At 42.2% G+C, this 18,991-nt stretch overlaps 1 protein-coding gene across 5 annotated transcripts in view; it reads right to left on the minus strand.

Moving 5' to 3' along the window:
* Nucleotides 1-18,991, minus strand: part of WDR7 (WD repeat domain 7) — a 353,598-nt gene that overhangs the window by 97,559 nt on the left and 237,048 nt on the right. For all 5 annotated transcript variants that reach the window (XM_049619906.1, XM_049619908.1, XM_049619907.1 and 2 more), the window contains 2 exons: nucleotides 12,450-12,636; nucleotides 1,485-1,602 (listed from right to left, as the gene is read on the minus strand). In XM_049619906.1, the coding sequence (XP_049475863.1) occupies nucleotides 1,485-1,602; nucleotides 12,450-12,636 (305 nt within the window). The remainder of the gene's footprint in view (nucleotides 1-1,484; nucleotides 1,603-12,449; nucleotides 12,637-18,991) is intronic.

Genomic DNA, 18,991 nt, shown 5'->3' on the forward strand with positions numbered 1-18,991 from the left:
GGCTATTCTAACAGTTCATTTAAAAATACTCATATGTGGGGGTGCTTGGGTGGCTAGGCCAGTTAAGCATCTGACTCTTGGTTTCAGCTCGGGTCATGATGTCAGTTTGAGCCCCACGTCAGGTTCTGTATTGACAGCGTGGAGCCTGCTTGGGATTCTGTCTCCCTTTCTTTCTGTCCCTCCCCCACTCATGCACCCGTGTTCTCTCTCTCAAAATAAATAAATAAACTTAAAAAATATTCATAAGGAAATGGTGAAAATTAATTTCAAAAACACAATTAACATAAATACTTATTTACTCTTTAAAGAGTCAGTTTTATGCCTGGCATTTATAGGACCTGTGTATGTGGTCAGACTGATGTAAGGTTTATTCAATATTCTCAAAATTACTACCTATGCATATTCAACTGATACAAAAACTGGTAAAAAAAAAAAATTCCGTGGCTAATAAATCTGTTGATTCATACATATACTTCATATAAATATATAATATCTATAAATTATAAAAATATTACACATGCATATTTTAAATACAGTGTAATCTCACTTTACACACTTAGAAAAACACACAGCCTTACTCTACATATTTTAGGTATGAATTCAAAGTCCCATCACTTCATATAAACCGATACAACTGGCTATTAGGACCTTCCTTCCTCCTTTCCAGTTACCTTCACGTCACAAGTATTTGCTGCATGCCTGTTAAGGATGGCTCTGGGGCAGACACAGGCCCGGTAGGCTTCAGGTTATCAGGGCAGACTCAGAGGTATTTATTTAGTATTTTAAAAATTCATCATAGCTACAGGAAAAACAACTCAGACAGAGCTCATACCCCACGGACACCAACTCTGCACGTTATTCATGCTGAAATGGAATAAACCTTTAAAAAAAATATAGGAGCTGATCACCCTTTCCTTGTTCTCCCACTACTAAGACCCATAGGAAAGATCCTATAATTGGCTCATTGTTCTTTACTAGTTTTTCAGTTAGATGTGGGCAATTAGTTAGAACACTAAGAACGTGGGAATCAATCGACATTCAAGTCTTTATCTGCGACATGTAATAGGAAAAACCATTAGCAAGTTTATGACTTACATTTTTGTTTACAGTTGAAGAGCCAATGTTAAATAAGTTAAGTTTTGATTACAGGCAGGAATTTATACTTGTAAAATATGAATACCTATAGCATATTTTAATTAGAATCAGCCTGCTATATTTCAGATGGAAAAATTAATTTCAAATATTTGCAAGTGAGTTAACTTAGAGAACAAAAATGAATACAAAAGCGCACGTAATGAAGGCATTGCCGTGGTAATCACTGTGCAGGCACACAGGTTCGTATCTATTCATTTCAGCACGAGATTATTAGCTTGCGTTGTGCTAGAACAAACTGGAAAGATTATTCGTGGATATGGACCCTCAGCTCACAAGGTCTAATAATTCCTCTAAGTGAGAAGGTGGAGCACCCAGAGAGGCTCCCTCACCTCTTTGGCGATAGTTGTGATGAAGGCGGGTGGTCTGGCAGTGGCAATGAGCGAGAGGGCGTGCCTCGCAGAGCGGGCGGAGTCAGCAGCCGGGCTAAGAGGCAGCCCCATTGTGATGCTAAACAGGGATCAGAAAAAAAGGAAAAGAGAAAAGAAGCATTAGAAATATAGACTGAAAAGATTAGACACAGCTTATAATGTCAGTTCAAGGTCAATGGGAGCACTCAAACAGTTAGAATATAATGGACTTGCAACAATGAGCAGTGATTAGGAGTCAGGGTGTTCTGGCATCAAATACAAAATCGAATAATTAACCGTGAAGATTGAAAACAGTATGTGCATCTGTCCAAAGTGTTAAAAACGCCTTGTTAACAAATTATCAAGAACTAGTACTGAACGCACATCCCAAAGCTCAGAATAAGGCAAGAAAGAAGACTGAGCTGGGCATTTTCAGTTTTTTTGCTAAAAAAAAAAAAATGAAAGGTAATAATTTGTTTGTAAGGCCACATAAAAAGGCTTCATTTAAGGACACGTATCTGAAAGGAAGCAAAATTCACTTCTGTCCATAGAATTCTCAAAAGAACTGAAAATTGCAAAATTATTTTTAGTTTTTATAATTATTTTTAGTTTTAAATAACCTCAGTACTGTTAATTTACCTCATGGTCAATACTTTTAGTACCAATCTACTAGTCAGCATGTTCTGCCAATGGTTATTTTGTATTGACGCAAAAATTATATTAATGGATACTTATTTTCTCTCTATAAAGATCATAGGCATGGCATTGTCCAGGCTATATATAAGCATATATACATGATGAAATAAATCTTTCCAAGCTGTGAGACTATTCTCATAGGATAGTGATATTATATTCCTTTGCCAACCCTAAAACCTAAATATGACTTCTGTTGTAGGCTTCCTGTACATTTTACAGGGACTACCGTGAAAACTAGTTAAGACTTTTTATTAAAATGTGGGATGTGATCCACACATCAGCTGTACACAAGGGGCATTTTGCTACTCAGTAAGAGATGCATCATAGTTTCTCCCTCTAGTTAAATAAATTCGACACTTAAATACCCATAAGAAATTATATGAAGATTTTTCCTGCTCCAATTAAATAAGCATGCATGTTTCACGTGTAAACTGAATTATGTTTACTAAAAATTCTTAAAAAGTTTACAAATATTTCTATGATTAGTCTAAGAATCATTATTTTAACTTTTAGATGAAAATAAGTAGGCATTAGGCATTCTGATCACTGTTAACAGAAAGGTAAATTGATTATAAAGAATTCTGCTTATAATTTTTTTGTGACTGCTACATTGCTTAAATCTTTGACTGAACATCTAATGGTCTCCAGTCTTTTTTCCAAGCTGAGGGTGGATACAAACCAGGATCTCAGACAGGAGGGTGGACAGCATTCCTTTGATGTTTACCACTAAAAAGAGATGTGAGCGGATGTACGCGCATATAGCGCGCATGTGCAAGAAACAGGAAGCCCGCCAGGGCGAACATATCACCTCCAAAGACGATCCTGACATCCTAGGTACTCGGTAGGGGCTGGAAAGAGGCGCTTAACAGTAAAGCAGGGCGGGGTAGGTGGCCAGTTTCTTTTCTGGATTAAACTTTACTATTGAGAATTCCAGAAAAGAAATGTTCACCGTGTGAGCACTGTTGGCCTGGATTGGTTAATAATTATTGTAACGTTTAGATCACATTTTAAGAAATTCAAAAGCTGATTACACTTTCTAGATTCTGTATGATGTTTCTTTCGCCAATACAAAAAGGTGTTGATATTATCAAAAGGCTGAAACCAGCAAAACTGGTATGTTAACTATATAATTCTGAGCAAACCTAACTCAAATTTCCTAAGATCAATAAAATCACAGAATGTTGGGAGTTGGAAAAGATCCCCAGGCAACAACCCCTGCCCGGCAGTCAGCCGTGGGGAAAGGATGTCTATCTCCTGGGCAGCCTGGCCCATGTCTGGAAGGCACGGCAGGGAGGAAGAACTGGAAGTGGAACCTGAGGTCTGGGTTTGAAATTGAACTTTCCTACACTATGTCCTCATGCCTCTGCCCAGGAAGGGGGTGGTATCAGCATTTTGTGAAGGGGAAGTTGGGTCCAGAGCTCAGTGAGGAGCCAAGGTAGTAGTGTGATGTCTTTCAGGACAGGGACCTTTGGAGCAAATAAAGGGGGTGGGGCTTGACCATACTGTGGTTAACTGGATTAATGAACTGGTCGGTCACATGACCAAACTCTGCGACTTTGGATGAACGGCTAGACTGCATCCCTGAGTGAGGTTTCCAGTGGTATGTGGTAACACGTGGACTTCAGCTCTGTTCTTTTCAACGTCAATCACAATTTAAATGAAGATACGCACAGTTGTCAATCAATTGGTGTGGACAGAAGGTTGTAATGGAAAGCAACTGTACTAAATGGCAGAAATGGGATTCAAACAGTCCTCAAAAAGATCAAATTGAGCTGAAGATAGAAGTCTTATGTGTGGTACAAATGACCCAACTTTACAGGAATGGGAAGACCAAGCTTACGCAGCTGCGGTAAGGGTTGCGAGTGAAGCACAGATACATATGTTAATGAGGGGGCTGCCTAATGGGCTCCATCGTATCAAGGGAAACATGGTGATAGACAACATGTTGCCCCTGCTGAACTTCGTGGTTCTGGCTGCCTGTCTGCCATCCCTGTGGCGGTACCGCCTCCTTAGTGGCTAAGGGATGGGATCTGCCTTCTGCAGGCCAAGTGTCGGAGGACCCTTCCGGAATACATACAGAAGAGTCCCGTCTATTCCCAGCTGTGTGCTGTTGTGACCTCTTGCAGTTGGAAACCGGAGTTCTACTCACACAAACAGGATCCCACCAGACTCACCACCCACTGCTCTTCCAGCCCTTCTCTGTGCCCTCTGGAGAAAAGTTTAGTGGGAAGCCAAGAAGAGGGGGAAGGAAGGGAGAAAGAGAAGGGGAGAATGGGAATGAATGGCTATGCATGTGTGTGCTCACCTGAGGATGACCCGTGACGAGTGGATACTGTACCCCTAACCTTATGCTGTGCTCTTTGGCCACCCTGGACTGAGTAACCACAAGGTATGTAGAATGGGCCTATTAGAGGACCCACTTCACAAGGCTGTTGAGAAGATTAAATGAGCAGGCAGATGGAAAAACCTCCAGCCAAGCCTCTCACCTATATTATACATACAATAGATGTTTCTTCTGGCCCAAGGTGACTCTCACAAGCAGAAACAAAGTGAACAGAAAATGAGATGAACTAACAGCAGGTCACTGGTTTCAAGTTAAAGGCCTAGTCCCATATCATCCTTAACCCATCTCAGCAAATGACCTTGTGAATTTGGGGAAATCGGCAAACTTCTTGTGGTAGGAAAAGTGGTCAAGTTTGGGGTCTGGAAGAGAAGCTGTAGGGTAATAGGTAAGGAAGCTAACCAAAGACCCATACAACTACTGCCCGTGATTTCAGCAGAAGCAGGGACACCCCACAATGTGCACAGGCGTCAATGTGTGCATTTGAGCGATTCCCACCATCAGTGTCTGACGGCCTAAGTGCAGGACGTCACAATGTGGACACATCTGTTGTTCTGAGGTCAAGGTTCTGCACAGGTTCTGAGGTCAAGGTTCTGTTGTTCTGAGGTCAAGGTTCTGCACAGGTTCAGCATAGCCACAGTGCACAGGATGGAAGGTTTCACGTGTGAGAACAGAGAGGAGTGGCCAAGGCATAGGGGAAGAAGACAAACCTTTTCTCTCCTCTGTAGTCCACTTAATGCCCCACTGCCAGAGTAATCTTCCAAAAGCACTAACTTTATTTCATGGCTAACCTGCTTAAAAACCTCATTGGGTCCCAGTGCTTCTAAGAAAAATCTTAAATTCCTTGGCTTGAGGTCCTGAGTCCTCCATAATCTAGTTTCACTAACTCATAACTCAGTCTTTTCAACACCCATGCTCCTGAGGCCAGGATAATTTCAAAGTCCGTCCCTAGAATTCCATTTCTTTTCTGACTATGGTATGTGGCTTATGCTTCTCCACTACCCTCTCCCCATTGGCACACTCTCCTCCCTCCCTTCTGTTTAATTCTTGCTCAAGCCTGCGTGTTGGTCTGCAATTGCTAGAGCATTCAATTACAATCTAGTGAAACAAAAACACCCAACAACAAAACCCATTTATTCTAGGCTCTTAGCACTGAATCTGATTCTGCCAGGCATTATGAATTACTTTTGTATTGTGAACTCTGTGCAGATAGGTACCATGCCTTCTAATCCTGTGTATCCCCCCAAAGTGCCTAGTGCAGCCCTTGGACATCGTGGTAGCTGAATAGTTACGTGCTAAATGAAGTTACCCGGAAAATCCGGCAGGAAAAAAAATCACTTAAGCCAGTTATTTGGCTGAACTGACCAGGCAATGAAGTCAAAGTAATTGATCTGGTAGTCCCAACAGACGAAGTCTAATTCTACATGTAGTTATCTTGCAAGTCAAAGGTGCACTGTGTATGTGATATATTTTAATGTGGGATTCTAACTGAATGAAGAAGGATCATACGCTCAGAGGTCTGAAATTAAAGGGGTGTCTGCCTTATTCTAGAATCTGTATGTGAGCACAGAACTCACTCTTCTCATCTGATCCTGCTTATCTGGCTGTTATGCAGATCATTTGTTATTTAGGTTTATAAGATGGGTCTTTAGTTTAAAAAATATGAGATGACATACTCTCTATTTTACTCAGCACTTTGGTGTACACATCCCATATGAAATACCAGAGATGATAGATACTGTAAATAAAAATCATGAATAGAAAAATAGTTCACTCAGGCTGAGCTCATTCCTTACATGACTGCTCATTAATCCTGTTCTAACCCTTACTCCATTGTGGTAAAAGCATTTTAAAAGTTACATGTAAGACCGCTATAGTTAAATGTCACCATCTACAATTGTCAGACTTCCCCATCTGTCAAATTAAGGAATACTCTATGAGAATATTCAGGGGGGAAAAACCACTTAGACTTTCAGAGAACAACCCACAAATCATGGTCAACAGTATTATGGACTAAATGTTTGTGTCCCCTGAAAATTCACCCCAATGTGATGGTCTCTGGAGATGGAGCCTCTGGGAGATAATTAGGGTCAGATGAGGACATGTGGGTGCGGCCCTCACGGTGCGATCTGTGCCCACTGGAGAGACACCAGAAAGCTTGCTCTCACTCTGTCCCCGAGTGGTGGGCACACCGCGACATGGCAGCCAGCCGCCTACCAGCCCAGGGAAGAGGCCTCATTAAGAGACCTGCCTTGTCAGCACCTTGTTCTTGGACTTCCCAGCTCTGAGAACTACGAGAAATAAATTTCAATACCAGTCTGTGGTATGAGTTATGGAAGTCCAAGCTGACCAAGTCAAAGAGTAATAGGGCACTGAAAACAAGGCTCATGGAGAACAAAGACTGAAATTATCTGGAATATGCATACTTACAGAACAACTGGGAGTTCCATCTTACCCCTTCTGGGTAAAACAGATGTACTAATAAATGTCTTTAATGTAATCAAGAATCGTTAATTCTTGTCATGTTAAACCTTAAATTTGATAACTCAAAGGTGGCATCAGTTTCTTAAACGCAAATGTGGCGAAGGCTCCAACAAGTGCCTGTCTTTTAGACCTGTTTCCCATATGCTGTACACATTTACAACTAGGAGTTGTAATGTAAAATCTGTGCTAACAAGATTTAGTCAAATGGTTCCCTCAGATTATAAACTTTCTATTAAAAATAGATGTCATATGAATACGAAAAATAATTTAAAAATTTTTTTACATTTATTTATTTTTGAGAGAGAGACAGAGCACAAGTCGGGGGGTTGCAGACAAAGAGACACGGAATCCAAAGCAGGCTCCGGGCTCTGAGCTGTACGCACAGAGCCTGACGCGGGGCTTGAACTCACAAACTGCGAGATCGTGAACTAGTGAAGAGTCTGAATTTGGTGCTCAACCGACTGAGCCACCCGGGCGCCCCAGGAAAAATAATTTAAATGTAAAATCCTCAAGCGCCTTATTGTTTGTATGATGTGTTCTTTTTTCTACTCCCTGCCGCTCAAATTTTTAAAAGTGTGGTTGAAACTTGAGTTAAAATGCCAATTCCCTTTTCTCCAATTCTACTTTATGTGGTTCAAAAAGAGTATTTCTAACATATGGGGCTTTCAAAGCATGCATGGTTTCCAGTGACTATACATTTCTCTTTGAAAGTTTGGTAAACTGAATATCCCAGAAAAGCAGTGGGTTTTGGCAATTCATTAACATCCCTCAGTCGTGGCAGTAACAGATGAGAGACCACCCACCTTTGGCAGTGGGGGCCAAAACGGCTCTGCCCTTCTCTTTCAGAGTAAAGGCCCCACAACATGAACTAGGAAAACAAAACCATAAACAGACCACAACGCGTAGAGAACGGAGTCTAGTTTTCCAGTAGCACAAGTTTTCCATACATTTATAAAGTCAGATTTTCAACCGTTTCTAACACTGTATCCTTATTTACATAACCATGCTGATCTAAAAAATGATGGATTTATAAAAAACATAATACTACATGTTTCTATTTTTCTCACCATTTGTTGAGATGGCTCTACCTATGATCTCAATGCAATGCAGCCTGCATTTTCTATTCAACGGTCCATCATGAATGAGCAGCCCATAATCATTAATTTAAAAACTTCCCCAGAGAGTCTACCTGTAGATCGTCTGTCACATAAAGGGTGGCATAACCATACGGGTATGGGAACAGCAGAATGGGAGTCGGGAGGCTCGAGTGACAGTCTCTACTCCTCCAGTACTGCTGAGATCTCAGGCAAGTTGTATTAGCTCTCCCAACTTTGTTTCTATTGAATAGCATCTTGAGAGCACCGGATTGAATGCTGCTGAAGAGTTTCATCTCTAAAATTCTATGACTTAATTAAGTGTCTATTGAATGCAAATCATGTGACAGGTGCTATGAATAAACATGAATACATGCATAATACATGGCCCAGGCACTCAAGGAGCTTCCTGATATTTAAATAGGCTATTTTTCCAGAAGGTACAAAACTCGTGATGGCAATGATTTCCCTCAGTGTATTTTTAAAATCTGAAAGTACGCTGAAAACTCTGACTTGAGCACTTTCACGTCCTCTGAACAGGCTATCTTATTACTCCACAGGCGCGAGGTGGAGAGCGGTGGGAGCAGACCTGGGTCAGCGAGACCTAGGTCTGAAACTCACCTTTTTCACTGACCGGTGTTTCTGTGGACAAGAGACAGAACCTCTCTCGGATTTGCTCTGTGATCTTCTATTATCATTTTTATCATCATTTTATAAAGGAAAAGATAAAACCCATCCTCTTTTTAGCCCGGAATTCTATTCCCCAGAGATAACCAGGAAGAGGCTTATGTTCAAGTTTTACTTGGGCACACCCCACAGTTGAGGTTCTGCAAGGAATTAATGAATACAATGTAAAACAGTGTGTCTGGTCACTTGCCCTGCGTTTTAAGGAGCACTTGGGCATCTGCTGGGCATGCCTGTACTTCCCGTCTGTCTTTTGCAGGTCCTTGCTCTTCTGCCCCTCCTCACAATTATCCCGATGAAAGATGCAAAGAAAACTCTTCCCAGCATCCTTTCTGAGCACCCAGCCGTGACTCCTCCCCCTCCCCCCCCCCCGCCCCCCCAATGCTCTGGGCGTCCATACCTTTCACACTGCTTCTCACTTCCCATCTGTGATTACCTCCAGACACATCTTACCCTTCCTTCGGACAGCAAGTGCCTTGGAGACCGGATCTTTGTTTGATGCAACTTTGTAACTATACAATACCCCATACTGTTCCTTCCGAATATCAACTACTCAGTAAAAGCTTGCTTACTTAACACAGTTTAAGGTTTGGTGAAATATTTGAAAATATTAGAAACCAACTGGTTTTATTTTTATTTCAAAGATGGAAAATTCTCAGTTCTATCTCTAAAAGAAAGTCATTTGAATTTTGGAAAAATGCCCTATCAATGGGGCCACCCATAGTCTTGCAGGAGACCTCTCAGAAATCATCTCTGACAGAGGATGTCAGTATGTGGGAGAGAGAGGAAGAAAGAAACTCTGCTATCATCTGTGGTCTCCAGAACTAGGCAGCAGCCTGGACTAGCCACCCTCCTCAGTCTCCTCCCTCACAAACTCACAAGAATGGGAATCAAGAGGGAAGCGTTGTGTATTTTTTTTTTTTCTTTTTCAATTAACGTGAACTGGAATTTTAAAAAAGCACAAGCCTACCATAAAAGCTTCCTCATAAAGCATGTGTAACATCGCAGTCAGAAGCAAGGTAGCTGAGCACCGTTAGGATGTACACAGCAAATCAGGCACAAAAGGGTGGCCCAGGAGGCCGGCATCATGCGGGTCCCCCCTGTACATGTCCCTGCTCCATTCTGCCCCATCTCGGTCCTTCCACAGCCTGTACCAAGTATTCATGGATGGAACAGGCCATTTTCAATCTAAATCTTGTTATAGATTAATAAGCAAACATTTTCTTGCTTATTATGCAATTTATCATGATGAAAATTACATTGGACTCCTCAAGGCTACATGCTGATACATTCATTTATTCAGAGCTGTGTATAGAGAGTTATACTAATCTTCATGACAGAAAAGGATGTAATAGCAAGATTTAAATTACGTACTGAAGCGCTAAAGTATTTGTGTCTGTGGACATACTACATGTAGATAAAACACAGCACATCTTTATGTTTGCTGATAGAAGCTTTGTGTACACGGATTTAAAAACAAAACAAAGCAAATTTTAAATACTATGCCTAAAATAAAGCCCATTACTTCTCCCAGGCAACAAAACAAGACTGCACACTGTTGAAATTGTGTTTAGATCAGCCTTGAAAATAGGCTATAAAATTAGGTCAAAACAAAATTCTAGACTCCTTGGAGGCTGTACAGGGCACCTGCAGCCAAGGGGGACAGCAAAGGGTTGGAAATATGTTCTGGGCTTTGCACAAAGGCCAGGTGCCTCTTACTATTGCTTCCAACTCACAGGCTCACTTTCTTCCTAATTCTTAAAGTCAATCAAGAACTGCAGGCCTCCTGTATCCAAAACCTATGCGGGCTGCCATTATGTTAATTATTCATTCTAGAAATGAGCTGCTCTTGGTCTGTGGAACACTGAAACAATGACAATGGATGGCATCACCACTGACACTACCACCTGTTGGGAACATCCATTCAACCTTTTAACATGTGCTACGTACTCTTTTAAGCACTCTGCAAATACAAACACACTTAATATCAACCTTATGAGGCAGGTGCTTACCTAACCCCAACTTGTAGACAGAACCGAGGTTAAGAGGTGAAGTGACCTACCGAAGAACGCACAGCTAGGGAGACACAGAGGTGATGTTTAGAAGTGTGGTTGTATGACAGGAAGTTGGGGGGGGGGGCAGTTGCCTAAACTAGAATAAATTCCTTCTCCTACCAACCCATCTTGGGACTCGGGGCCAGGAATACCCAATCTGCAGGCAAAGCCACAGTCCAGCCTCTACTAGCTTCTTCGGTCTCCACTTCCCGAGCCTAGTGCAGCCAGCAGAAAGACTACAGGCCCAAAGCCATGCTGGGTCATAAGGAAACCGTGGGCTATGAGAAAGACAACCATGATGAAAAGGGCAGAGATTTCTAGATTTTTCCAAGGTTAACAAAGATAAGAATGAAATGCCCATTGAGAAAAATCAAAGAGGTGACAACACTTGCATTTAGAGAGGCACCTGGGCCAGTTCAAGGATTCCTGACTAGGAATTCCCACCAGCTAAGATGGCTATACTAAAAAGAAACAAAAACAAACACCTTCCTCTGGGGAATTAGTCAAGATGAACCTCTATCACCACCCCCAAGCCCCTTCCCATCATTCTTGGCCACTTGGCTACCAACGGTTTCCTACTGACTTTAGTGGCTCCCTCAACTCATCTGCCTTTCCCAGGACCCTCATCTCTGCAACCTCCTATGGTCAGTCATATCCTGTGCGCAAGGGAAGCCTTAAAAAGCATGATTTTAAAAATCACTATGAGGGGCACCTGGGTGGTTCAGTCAGCTAAGTGTCCGACTCTTGATTTTGGCTCAGCTCATGATCTCACAGTTCATGAGATAGAGTACCATGCTGGGCTCTGTGCTGACAGCAGGGAGCCTGCTTGGGATCCTCTCTTTCTCCCTCTCTCTGCCTCTTCCCCACTCGCATGTACGCTCTCTCTCTCTCTCTCTCTCTCTCTCAATAAATAAATACACTGCATTTTTTAAAAAAAAGTTTTAATATTTATTTTTGAGAGAGAAAGAGAAAGAGAGTGTACATGCACGTGCACACGAGTGGGCAAGGGGTAGAGAGAGAGGGAGACAGAATCCGAAGCAGGCCTCAGGCTCTGAGCTGTCAGCACAGAACCCGATGCAGGGCCTGAACCCACGAACCGCAAGATCATGACTTGAACCTGCTGAGCCACCCAGGTGCCCATAAATAAACTTTATTTTAAAAAATCACTGTGAGTATGAAGGGTAACTCCCCAAACTATGTCCATGTATTCTATTATAAGTAAAACATTTCTGAGCAAGTATAAATATAATTTTCCTTCTAAGTGACATGTTTACACTACTACTAGGTAATAATATGTAATGTTATATATAAAAAGCCCAATAAGCATAATTGAAAACTATGTCATAGATCAATCAATCAATGCTAAATCTCAACTGTGCCCAAATTATAGAAATATACTTCCCTTTCATGGTCTATAACCAACATTTCATATATAGAGATGTTTGTCTATTGTTTTTTTTTTTTTTTTTGGTCTATTAAAAATGCACACTCTATCAAGGGCCATCAATGACCTCCAACAGAAATAAACAAACGAAACACCAACCAACAAAACACAAACAAAACCCATCTGTATTAACTGGGATTGAGCACGTACTTGGCGAGCTGTTTCTCGGCATCAGCACAAAGTTCGAGAAGCCCCATGAGGACTGCAGACACGTCCATGTAAGGCTCCCAGACTGTGAAGCCACGGCCAATCAGATCAATGGCTGTTCTTCGGATCGTGCTGTGGGGGGGCAGTTTGGGGCTCGGGGGCTGCAACAGTAGAAATGTCAGCGCCTTACCTGAAATTACAAAATAAAAGACAGAGCAATAGAGAAATTTTACTTTGGTGATGTTTTCTTTGAAGCGTATTTTCAAAATGTAAACCATGTTGGATTTCTCTTTTTTTTTTTTTTTTTAACTGAAAAGGGGTTTTGAACATTAAGATTATTAAAAGACCCCAAGTTTACAATTTCTTCAGCCACATACTTTATTTTTATTTTTTATCTTTTTAACCTTTATTTACTTTTGAGACAGAAAGAGCATGAACAGGGGAGGGTCAGAGAAAGAGGGAGACACAGAATCTGAAACAGGCTCCAGGCTCTGAGCTGTCAGCACAGAGCCCGACGTGGGGCTCGAACCCACGGACCGCGAGATCATGACCTGAGCTGAAGTCGGACGCTTAACCGACTGAGCCACCCAGGTGCTCCCAGCCACATACTTTAAACAAATAAGCTAGGCTACAGTATTTCATACCATGTTCTAAAGGGCTTTGGTTACATAATAATTACGTATGAATAAGTATATATCATTTCGAAACATATCAGGCACCCTAACTTCCTAACAAGGTTTTTCCTACCCAGCACTGCACAAATTGGAGATGGCTTCAAATGATGTTATGCGGTACTCATCACTCTTCTGCACCTAAGAGTTCACATGTCAACTGCTTCTGTCAGTCGCACTTCTCATCACAGCTGATGCTTACCAGCAGGGATGAGGGATGGAGAAGGGAGAGGGGTAGTTGTAAAAAGTCTCCCCCACAAGCATCTATGTTTCTCCACATTCTGCCCTACTGGTCCAGTACAGTGAGGCCAGGTATGTGGTAAATTCTTCACGCGAGTTTGATAAACAAATTAAAAGTTCAATATTACTTTGAAATCTGATGAAATGATCTAGATTTTAATTGACATGTACTTTTTTATGTTGAAGAAAATGCTAACGATTTGTATACATACGCCTAAGGGCCATTAAGCTTGCAACCCGGGTGGCGAAGAGCAAGCTGCAATTCAGAAGAGGTTGTCTGTTTCTTGAGGGGAAGGAACAGAACAGTTTACAAGTCATAGCACCGCAGAGCCGATGGGTTAAGGGGTACACATGCTTCAGATTTCAGACAGGGGAGTCACAGAGTTTCATATCTTACTAAGGGCTGAGGACAGTACTCATGAGCTTCATCTTCCTAGTCTGTAAACTGGGGGTAAGAATAGCTATCCTTCACGAAGAGCCCGGGTGTTAAATGAATGAAGGCATGCAAGGTGTCCTGCCTGGCACCCAGCACCCGGGGGCACTCCACAAACGGCAGTCAGGGCTCATCACAAACAGCACATTCAGCTTGTCTGTTCTCAAAATTAAGAGCATGGCATATAAACTTTGATGCATTCAACAAATAAAAACATTTACTCGTGTTTATGCTCTAGCCAATTTTTTTTTAAGTTTATTTATTTTGAAAGAGAGAGAGAGAGAGAGAGAGAGAGAGAGAGGGAGAGAGAGAGAGAAGAGTGGGGGGCAGGCAGAGAGGGCGAGAGAGAACTGTAAGCAGGCTCCATGCTGTCAGCACAGAGCTCGATGTGGGGCTTGATCTCATAGACCGTGAGATCATGACCTGAGTCGAAACCAAGAGTCAGATGCTTAACCGACTAAGCTACCCAGGTGCCCCTGTTCTAGCCAATTGTTCAAGGAGAATGGATTGCAACGGAGATGAGATGAAGTGAACGAAGCTGTAAAGCCCAGATAAGAGTCTGACAATGCACTTTGTTATTGCTGGCTCAAAATATCTTCTGCCACAGAACCTTTTCAGAATCTGTTGAAAACCATCAGTCTTTTCCCCAGAAAACTACATACAATGCATATACACAGCCACCAAATTCTGCAGAAGAATTTCAAGGAGACCATGGGCCTTGGGTTAACAACTCATGCCATAAACTGAAAAGGTACTTATATATGGAGAGCCTCCTGGAGGAAACATCCTGAAATGCATGACTTCATTTATACATGTATTTGCAAATTTTACTCTCACATTTAGCCATGTAGATGCCATATGTAAAGCTTCAAGTGTTGTAGATGATTAAAATATAAACTCCTTTAAAAAAAGGTGGCCCACTGGTCTCTATTTTCTGCTAGCACCTACGCATCCCTTGCCACATGGTATTTTTTACAATATAAGCCATGTCCCTTTTCTGCATCAAGTTTGTTGCTCCTTGAGGGTAAGAACTATGTTTCACGTAACTTTGTATCTCCCAAACCACCAAGCACAGTACTTTGCACACATTATGAACCTAAAGTGTAAATATATCTGTCTTTACTGCGTGTACCTTTCTAATGCAGCTCCCGGCCCCAGTCTGTCAGATTATTTCAAAATGTTAAGAAATCCACCACTTTTCTGTTACTCTTTACTTCTAGGAAGTTGTAAGAGCTGCAGAGAACCCCCCACTGCTGTTCTCTGCAGACATCCTGAAGCACACGTAGCCACGGCTTCCCCATAAGGGACAGGGCTCCCTGAAGGTGTATCCTTGGTGAGCAATGTTGTGAAGGGGAAGGAAGGTTTCTTAAGTACAATGTTTTATAGCATTTCAATCATCATCTTCCTTAACGGCACTCCACTATCTCTGTATTCATTACAGGCAGGAGCATTCTGGCAATACTAGGGACCTTGCTGATTTCTTGCAGCCTGTGTATGGGAACTCTGGAGACAGCTGCCTCGCCACTCTGACAATTTTATCCTGAGAGCAAAGTAAACCGTTAAGTGGCCGATTTCTTGAGATTTTCCATCATTTTTCTGACAAAGTAGGAAGGACAGCATAAAGGATGTGATCACTTACCTTCCAACGAAACGACAGAAAAGGGAGAATCAGTAAGCGTACTTCCAAACATCCCTGGCCTTGCAATGGCCCCCCAGGGTATTTGCTTCCCCCCCCCCCCCACCCGCAAAGTGTGATCTACCTTCACAGTGAGGATGCCCAGGTCAGCAGGAAATGCAGGTTCCCTACAGCTCTGTCACCACTTCCTGTAAATCACTTTCCATTTCATTCAGTGATCTTGTCAGTAAAATTCTCATACAGCATCTCTTCTTTCGTTCAAATCACCATCTCTGGGTAACACAAAGCCAAGATCCCCACAGGTCTGGCAGGCCATGTGTGCACCAGGAGAAGGAGAGAGGAAAATGGCCTATTTAACACACACATTTTAAATCTAGTAAATACAGGGGCACCTGGGTGGCTCAGTCAGTTAAGTGTCCGACTTGTGCTCAGGTCATGATCTCGCGGTTTGTGAGCTGGAGCCCCGCGTCGGGCTCTGTGCTGACAGCTCAGAGCCTGGAGCCTGTTTTGGATTCTCTGTCTCCCTCTCTCTCTGCAGCCCCCCCCCCCCCGGTCACACTCTGTCTCTGTCTCTGTCTCTCTCCCCCTCTCAAAAATAAACATTAAAAAAAATTTAAATTTATTAACTGGAGTATGATTATTTTGGTCTGTTTTGGAATTACAAAGGCAGAAAAAGTTAAAACTCCACATCTGTCTTGACAACTTATTCCAAGCAAAACCTGTAAATAAGATAAGATGAAGACAGTTTTCAAGTTAAACCTTCTGATTTCTAGCCTTGTTGATTAATAAGATGCTTATGACTTTAATGCTACCAGGAATAATGACACTGATGTTCTCAAGGAATAATCTCGGATGCCTAAGACTTCAAATTTCCTAATCATATATTCTTTCTGATATTAAGGAACGAGCCTTCAAAAAAAGGTTGTTACGATAACAAAAAGGGATAGATAAATTTATTCCTTTTCCAACTCATATTGCATTCTGTAATTGAGGGTTTATCTGATCTATGATTCCATAAGAGAGCCACTCTGCAACATGGACCAAGGTGATAAAAAGCTAAAATTAAGACACTGATAGTATCTTCCTTTTTGACAGAAAAAAGTCTCATGACAATATTATGAATTTTAACTTTTATCTCTCAGAATTTTCCTTAAACCGGTGGTACCCAATAACGGATGTATTTTAATCTGTATGAGATGCAATCTAATTTTGCACAAAAATACGTATGTATTTTATGTAGATGTTCCACTGTTCCACAGTGCCTCACTGAGTAAGCAAGGTGGAGAATGAAGCTTTTATCTGCCATCGTGACTGATTCCCTCATAAAAGGCACTCTAGTGGCAGTATTAAAAAGTTCAACAAACTAGACTGACACTCATTCAAGGCTTTCTGTAATTTGGTCCCAGCCTCTCCATCCAAAGATTCAGTTATGTGATAACTATAGTGTCACTATAAACACTGGGGAAACAAAAGGAAATAAGACTGAGTTCCTTTCCTCAAGGAAGTTCATTCCAGTTCAGGAGACAGGTGAGCAAACGGGTAATTTGAATATATTCTGAATAGTGTTAGAAGACTTATAAGGACAAGGTGTCAAAACAGAACTTAGGGCCGGTTAAGTGTCTGACTCTGGCTCAGGTCGTGATCTCACAGTTCGTGAGTTCGAGCCCTACATCGGGCTCTCAGCTGTCAGTGTGGAGCCCACTTCAGATCCTCTGTCCCCTCTCTTTGCCCCTCCCCTACTTGGGCCTTCTCTCTCTCTCAAAAATAAACAAACATTAAAAAAAAAAAAAAAAAGAAAAAGAAAAAGACAGAACTTAATACGGGCACCTAACCCCATTTTATAGGTATGAAAAGGCTTCTAGGCAAAGGCGATTTCCATACCCACACCCAAAGAATAAGTAGTAGTTAGCCACTCAAAGGAGAGGATGATAGCAAGACAGAGAAGAACATGTCTAAAGACCAGGAAATGAGAGAGAACACAACCAGATAAAGGGATTACACAGGGTTTAATTGGTTGGAAATTGTGTTGGGGGAGAAGGGAGAGGTTGAGGTGATGGGCAAGGGAGAAAAGAGGGCAAGGTGGATGAAACAGAACAGTGAGACACAAGGCAGGACAGGTTATTAGAGCCCAATGACAAAGAGCTTCATACGCCATGCTAGGAGTCTGTTTATTCTGGTGACAATGGGGGACCACCGGAAAGTTTTAAGCAAAGGAGAGGTTTGATTAGATTTTCATTTTAGAAAGATCAATATTTGGGTTGTGTTGTGATTATAAAGGGGCAAGACCTATTGCCTGTTAATTCTGATCTACTCATTCCCAGCCAGATGGATTAATTAGAATCACGGAATTTTCAAATCAAAAGGACTTTAGAAAAATAGCATCGATTCCTATGCTTCAGGTGAGATAACAGAGAACTGTAGAAGGCAAGTGGTTAGCTGCAGGTCTGGGTAAGGAGTCCAGGCCTCTGGAGCCCAGGCCATGCATGTGTAATGGGGCCAGTACACAGGTCTGAACACAACTTGTGTCTTTACGACAGCATTTTATTCATGATGTTCTATCCAACTATGGATTCAAAACTATATCCCTTATGATTAATCTCCTCTTCCTTCCGAATTAAGGCATAATTTCAGCTGCTGCTCCTCGTACAATCAGAAGGTGGCCGTCACTGGTTCAACAGCTAAATATAGCCACACCAAGATGCCTGCAGTTGTCTCGGCTCTAACTCAGTTGCCTCGTGGTCACAAAATGGTCTACTGCACATCTAGCATAGCATCCACCTTCTAGGCAGGAAGTGGCAGAATTCTGAAAGAGCAAAAGGACTTGTGCCAGTTAAGTCGAGCCTCTTTTTTTTTTTTTTTTTTAATTTTTTTTTTCAACATTTTTTATTTATTTTTGGGACAGAGAGAGACAGAGCATGAACGGGGGAGGGGCAGAGAGAGAGGGAGACACAGAATCAGAAACAGGCTCCAGGCTCCGAGCCATCAGCCCAGAGCCTGACGCGGGGCTCGAACTCACGGACCGCGAGATCGTGACCTGGCTGAAGTCCGACGCTTAACCGACTGCGCCACCCAGGCGCCCCTAGTCGAGCCTCTTTTTTAACGTCTGGTTACATCTCACTGGTCAGAATTATACCACACACCGGTTCTCCTAGTTTCAAGGAAGCACAAGAAATGTAATTCATTAGCTGACAACTTTGCCACCTTCAATGATACAGGGGTTCTGTTCACATGGAAGGGGAGAATCGCCTGGAGAAGGTGGCTAGTGATTTCCCCTACCCTAGAATTCTCTGCTTACCTTAGAATGAAATCCTTTTCAATATAGCAATTAGGGATGCCTGGGTGGCTCAGTTGGCTAAACAGCCAACTCTTGATTTCGGCTCAGGTCACGATCTCACAATTCTTTTTTTTTTTTTTTTTTTAAATTTTTTTTTTTCAACGTTTTTTATTTATTTTTGGGACAGAGAGAGACAGAGCATGAACGGGGGAGGGGCAGAGAGAGAGGGAGACACAGAATCGGGAACAGGCTCCAGGCTCCGAGCCATCAGCCCAGAGCCTGACGCGGGGC

The sequence above is a fragment of the Panthera uncia genome, assembly GCF_023721935.1.
Source record: "Panthera uncia isolate 11264 chromosome D3 unlocalized genomic scaffold, Puncia_PCG_1.0 HiC_scaffold_8, whole genome shotgun sequence".
In the NCBI taxonomy this organism is placed as follows: Eukaryota; Metazoa; Chordata; class Mammalia; order Carnivora; family Felidae; genus Panthera; species Panthera uncia.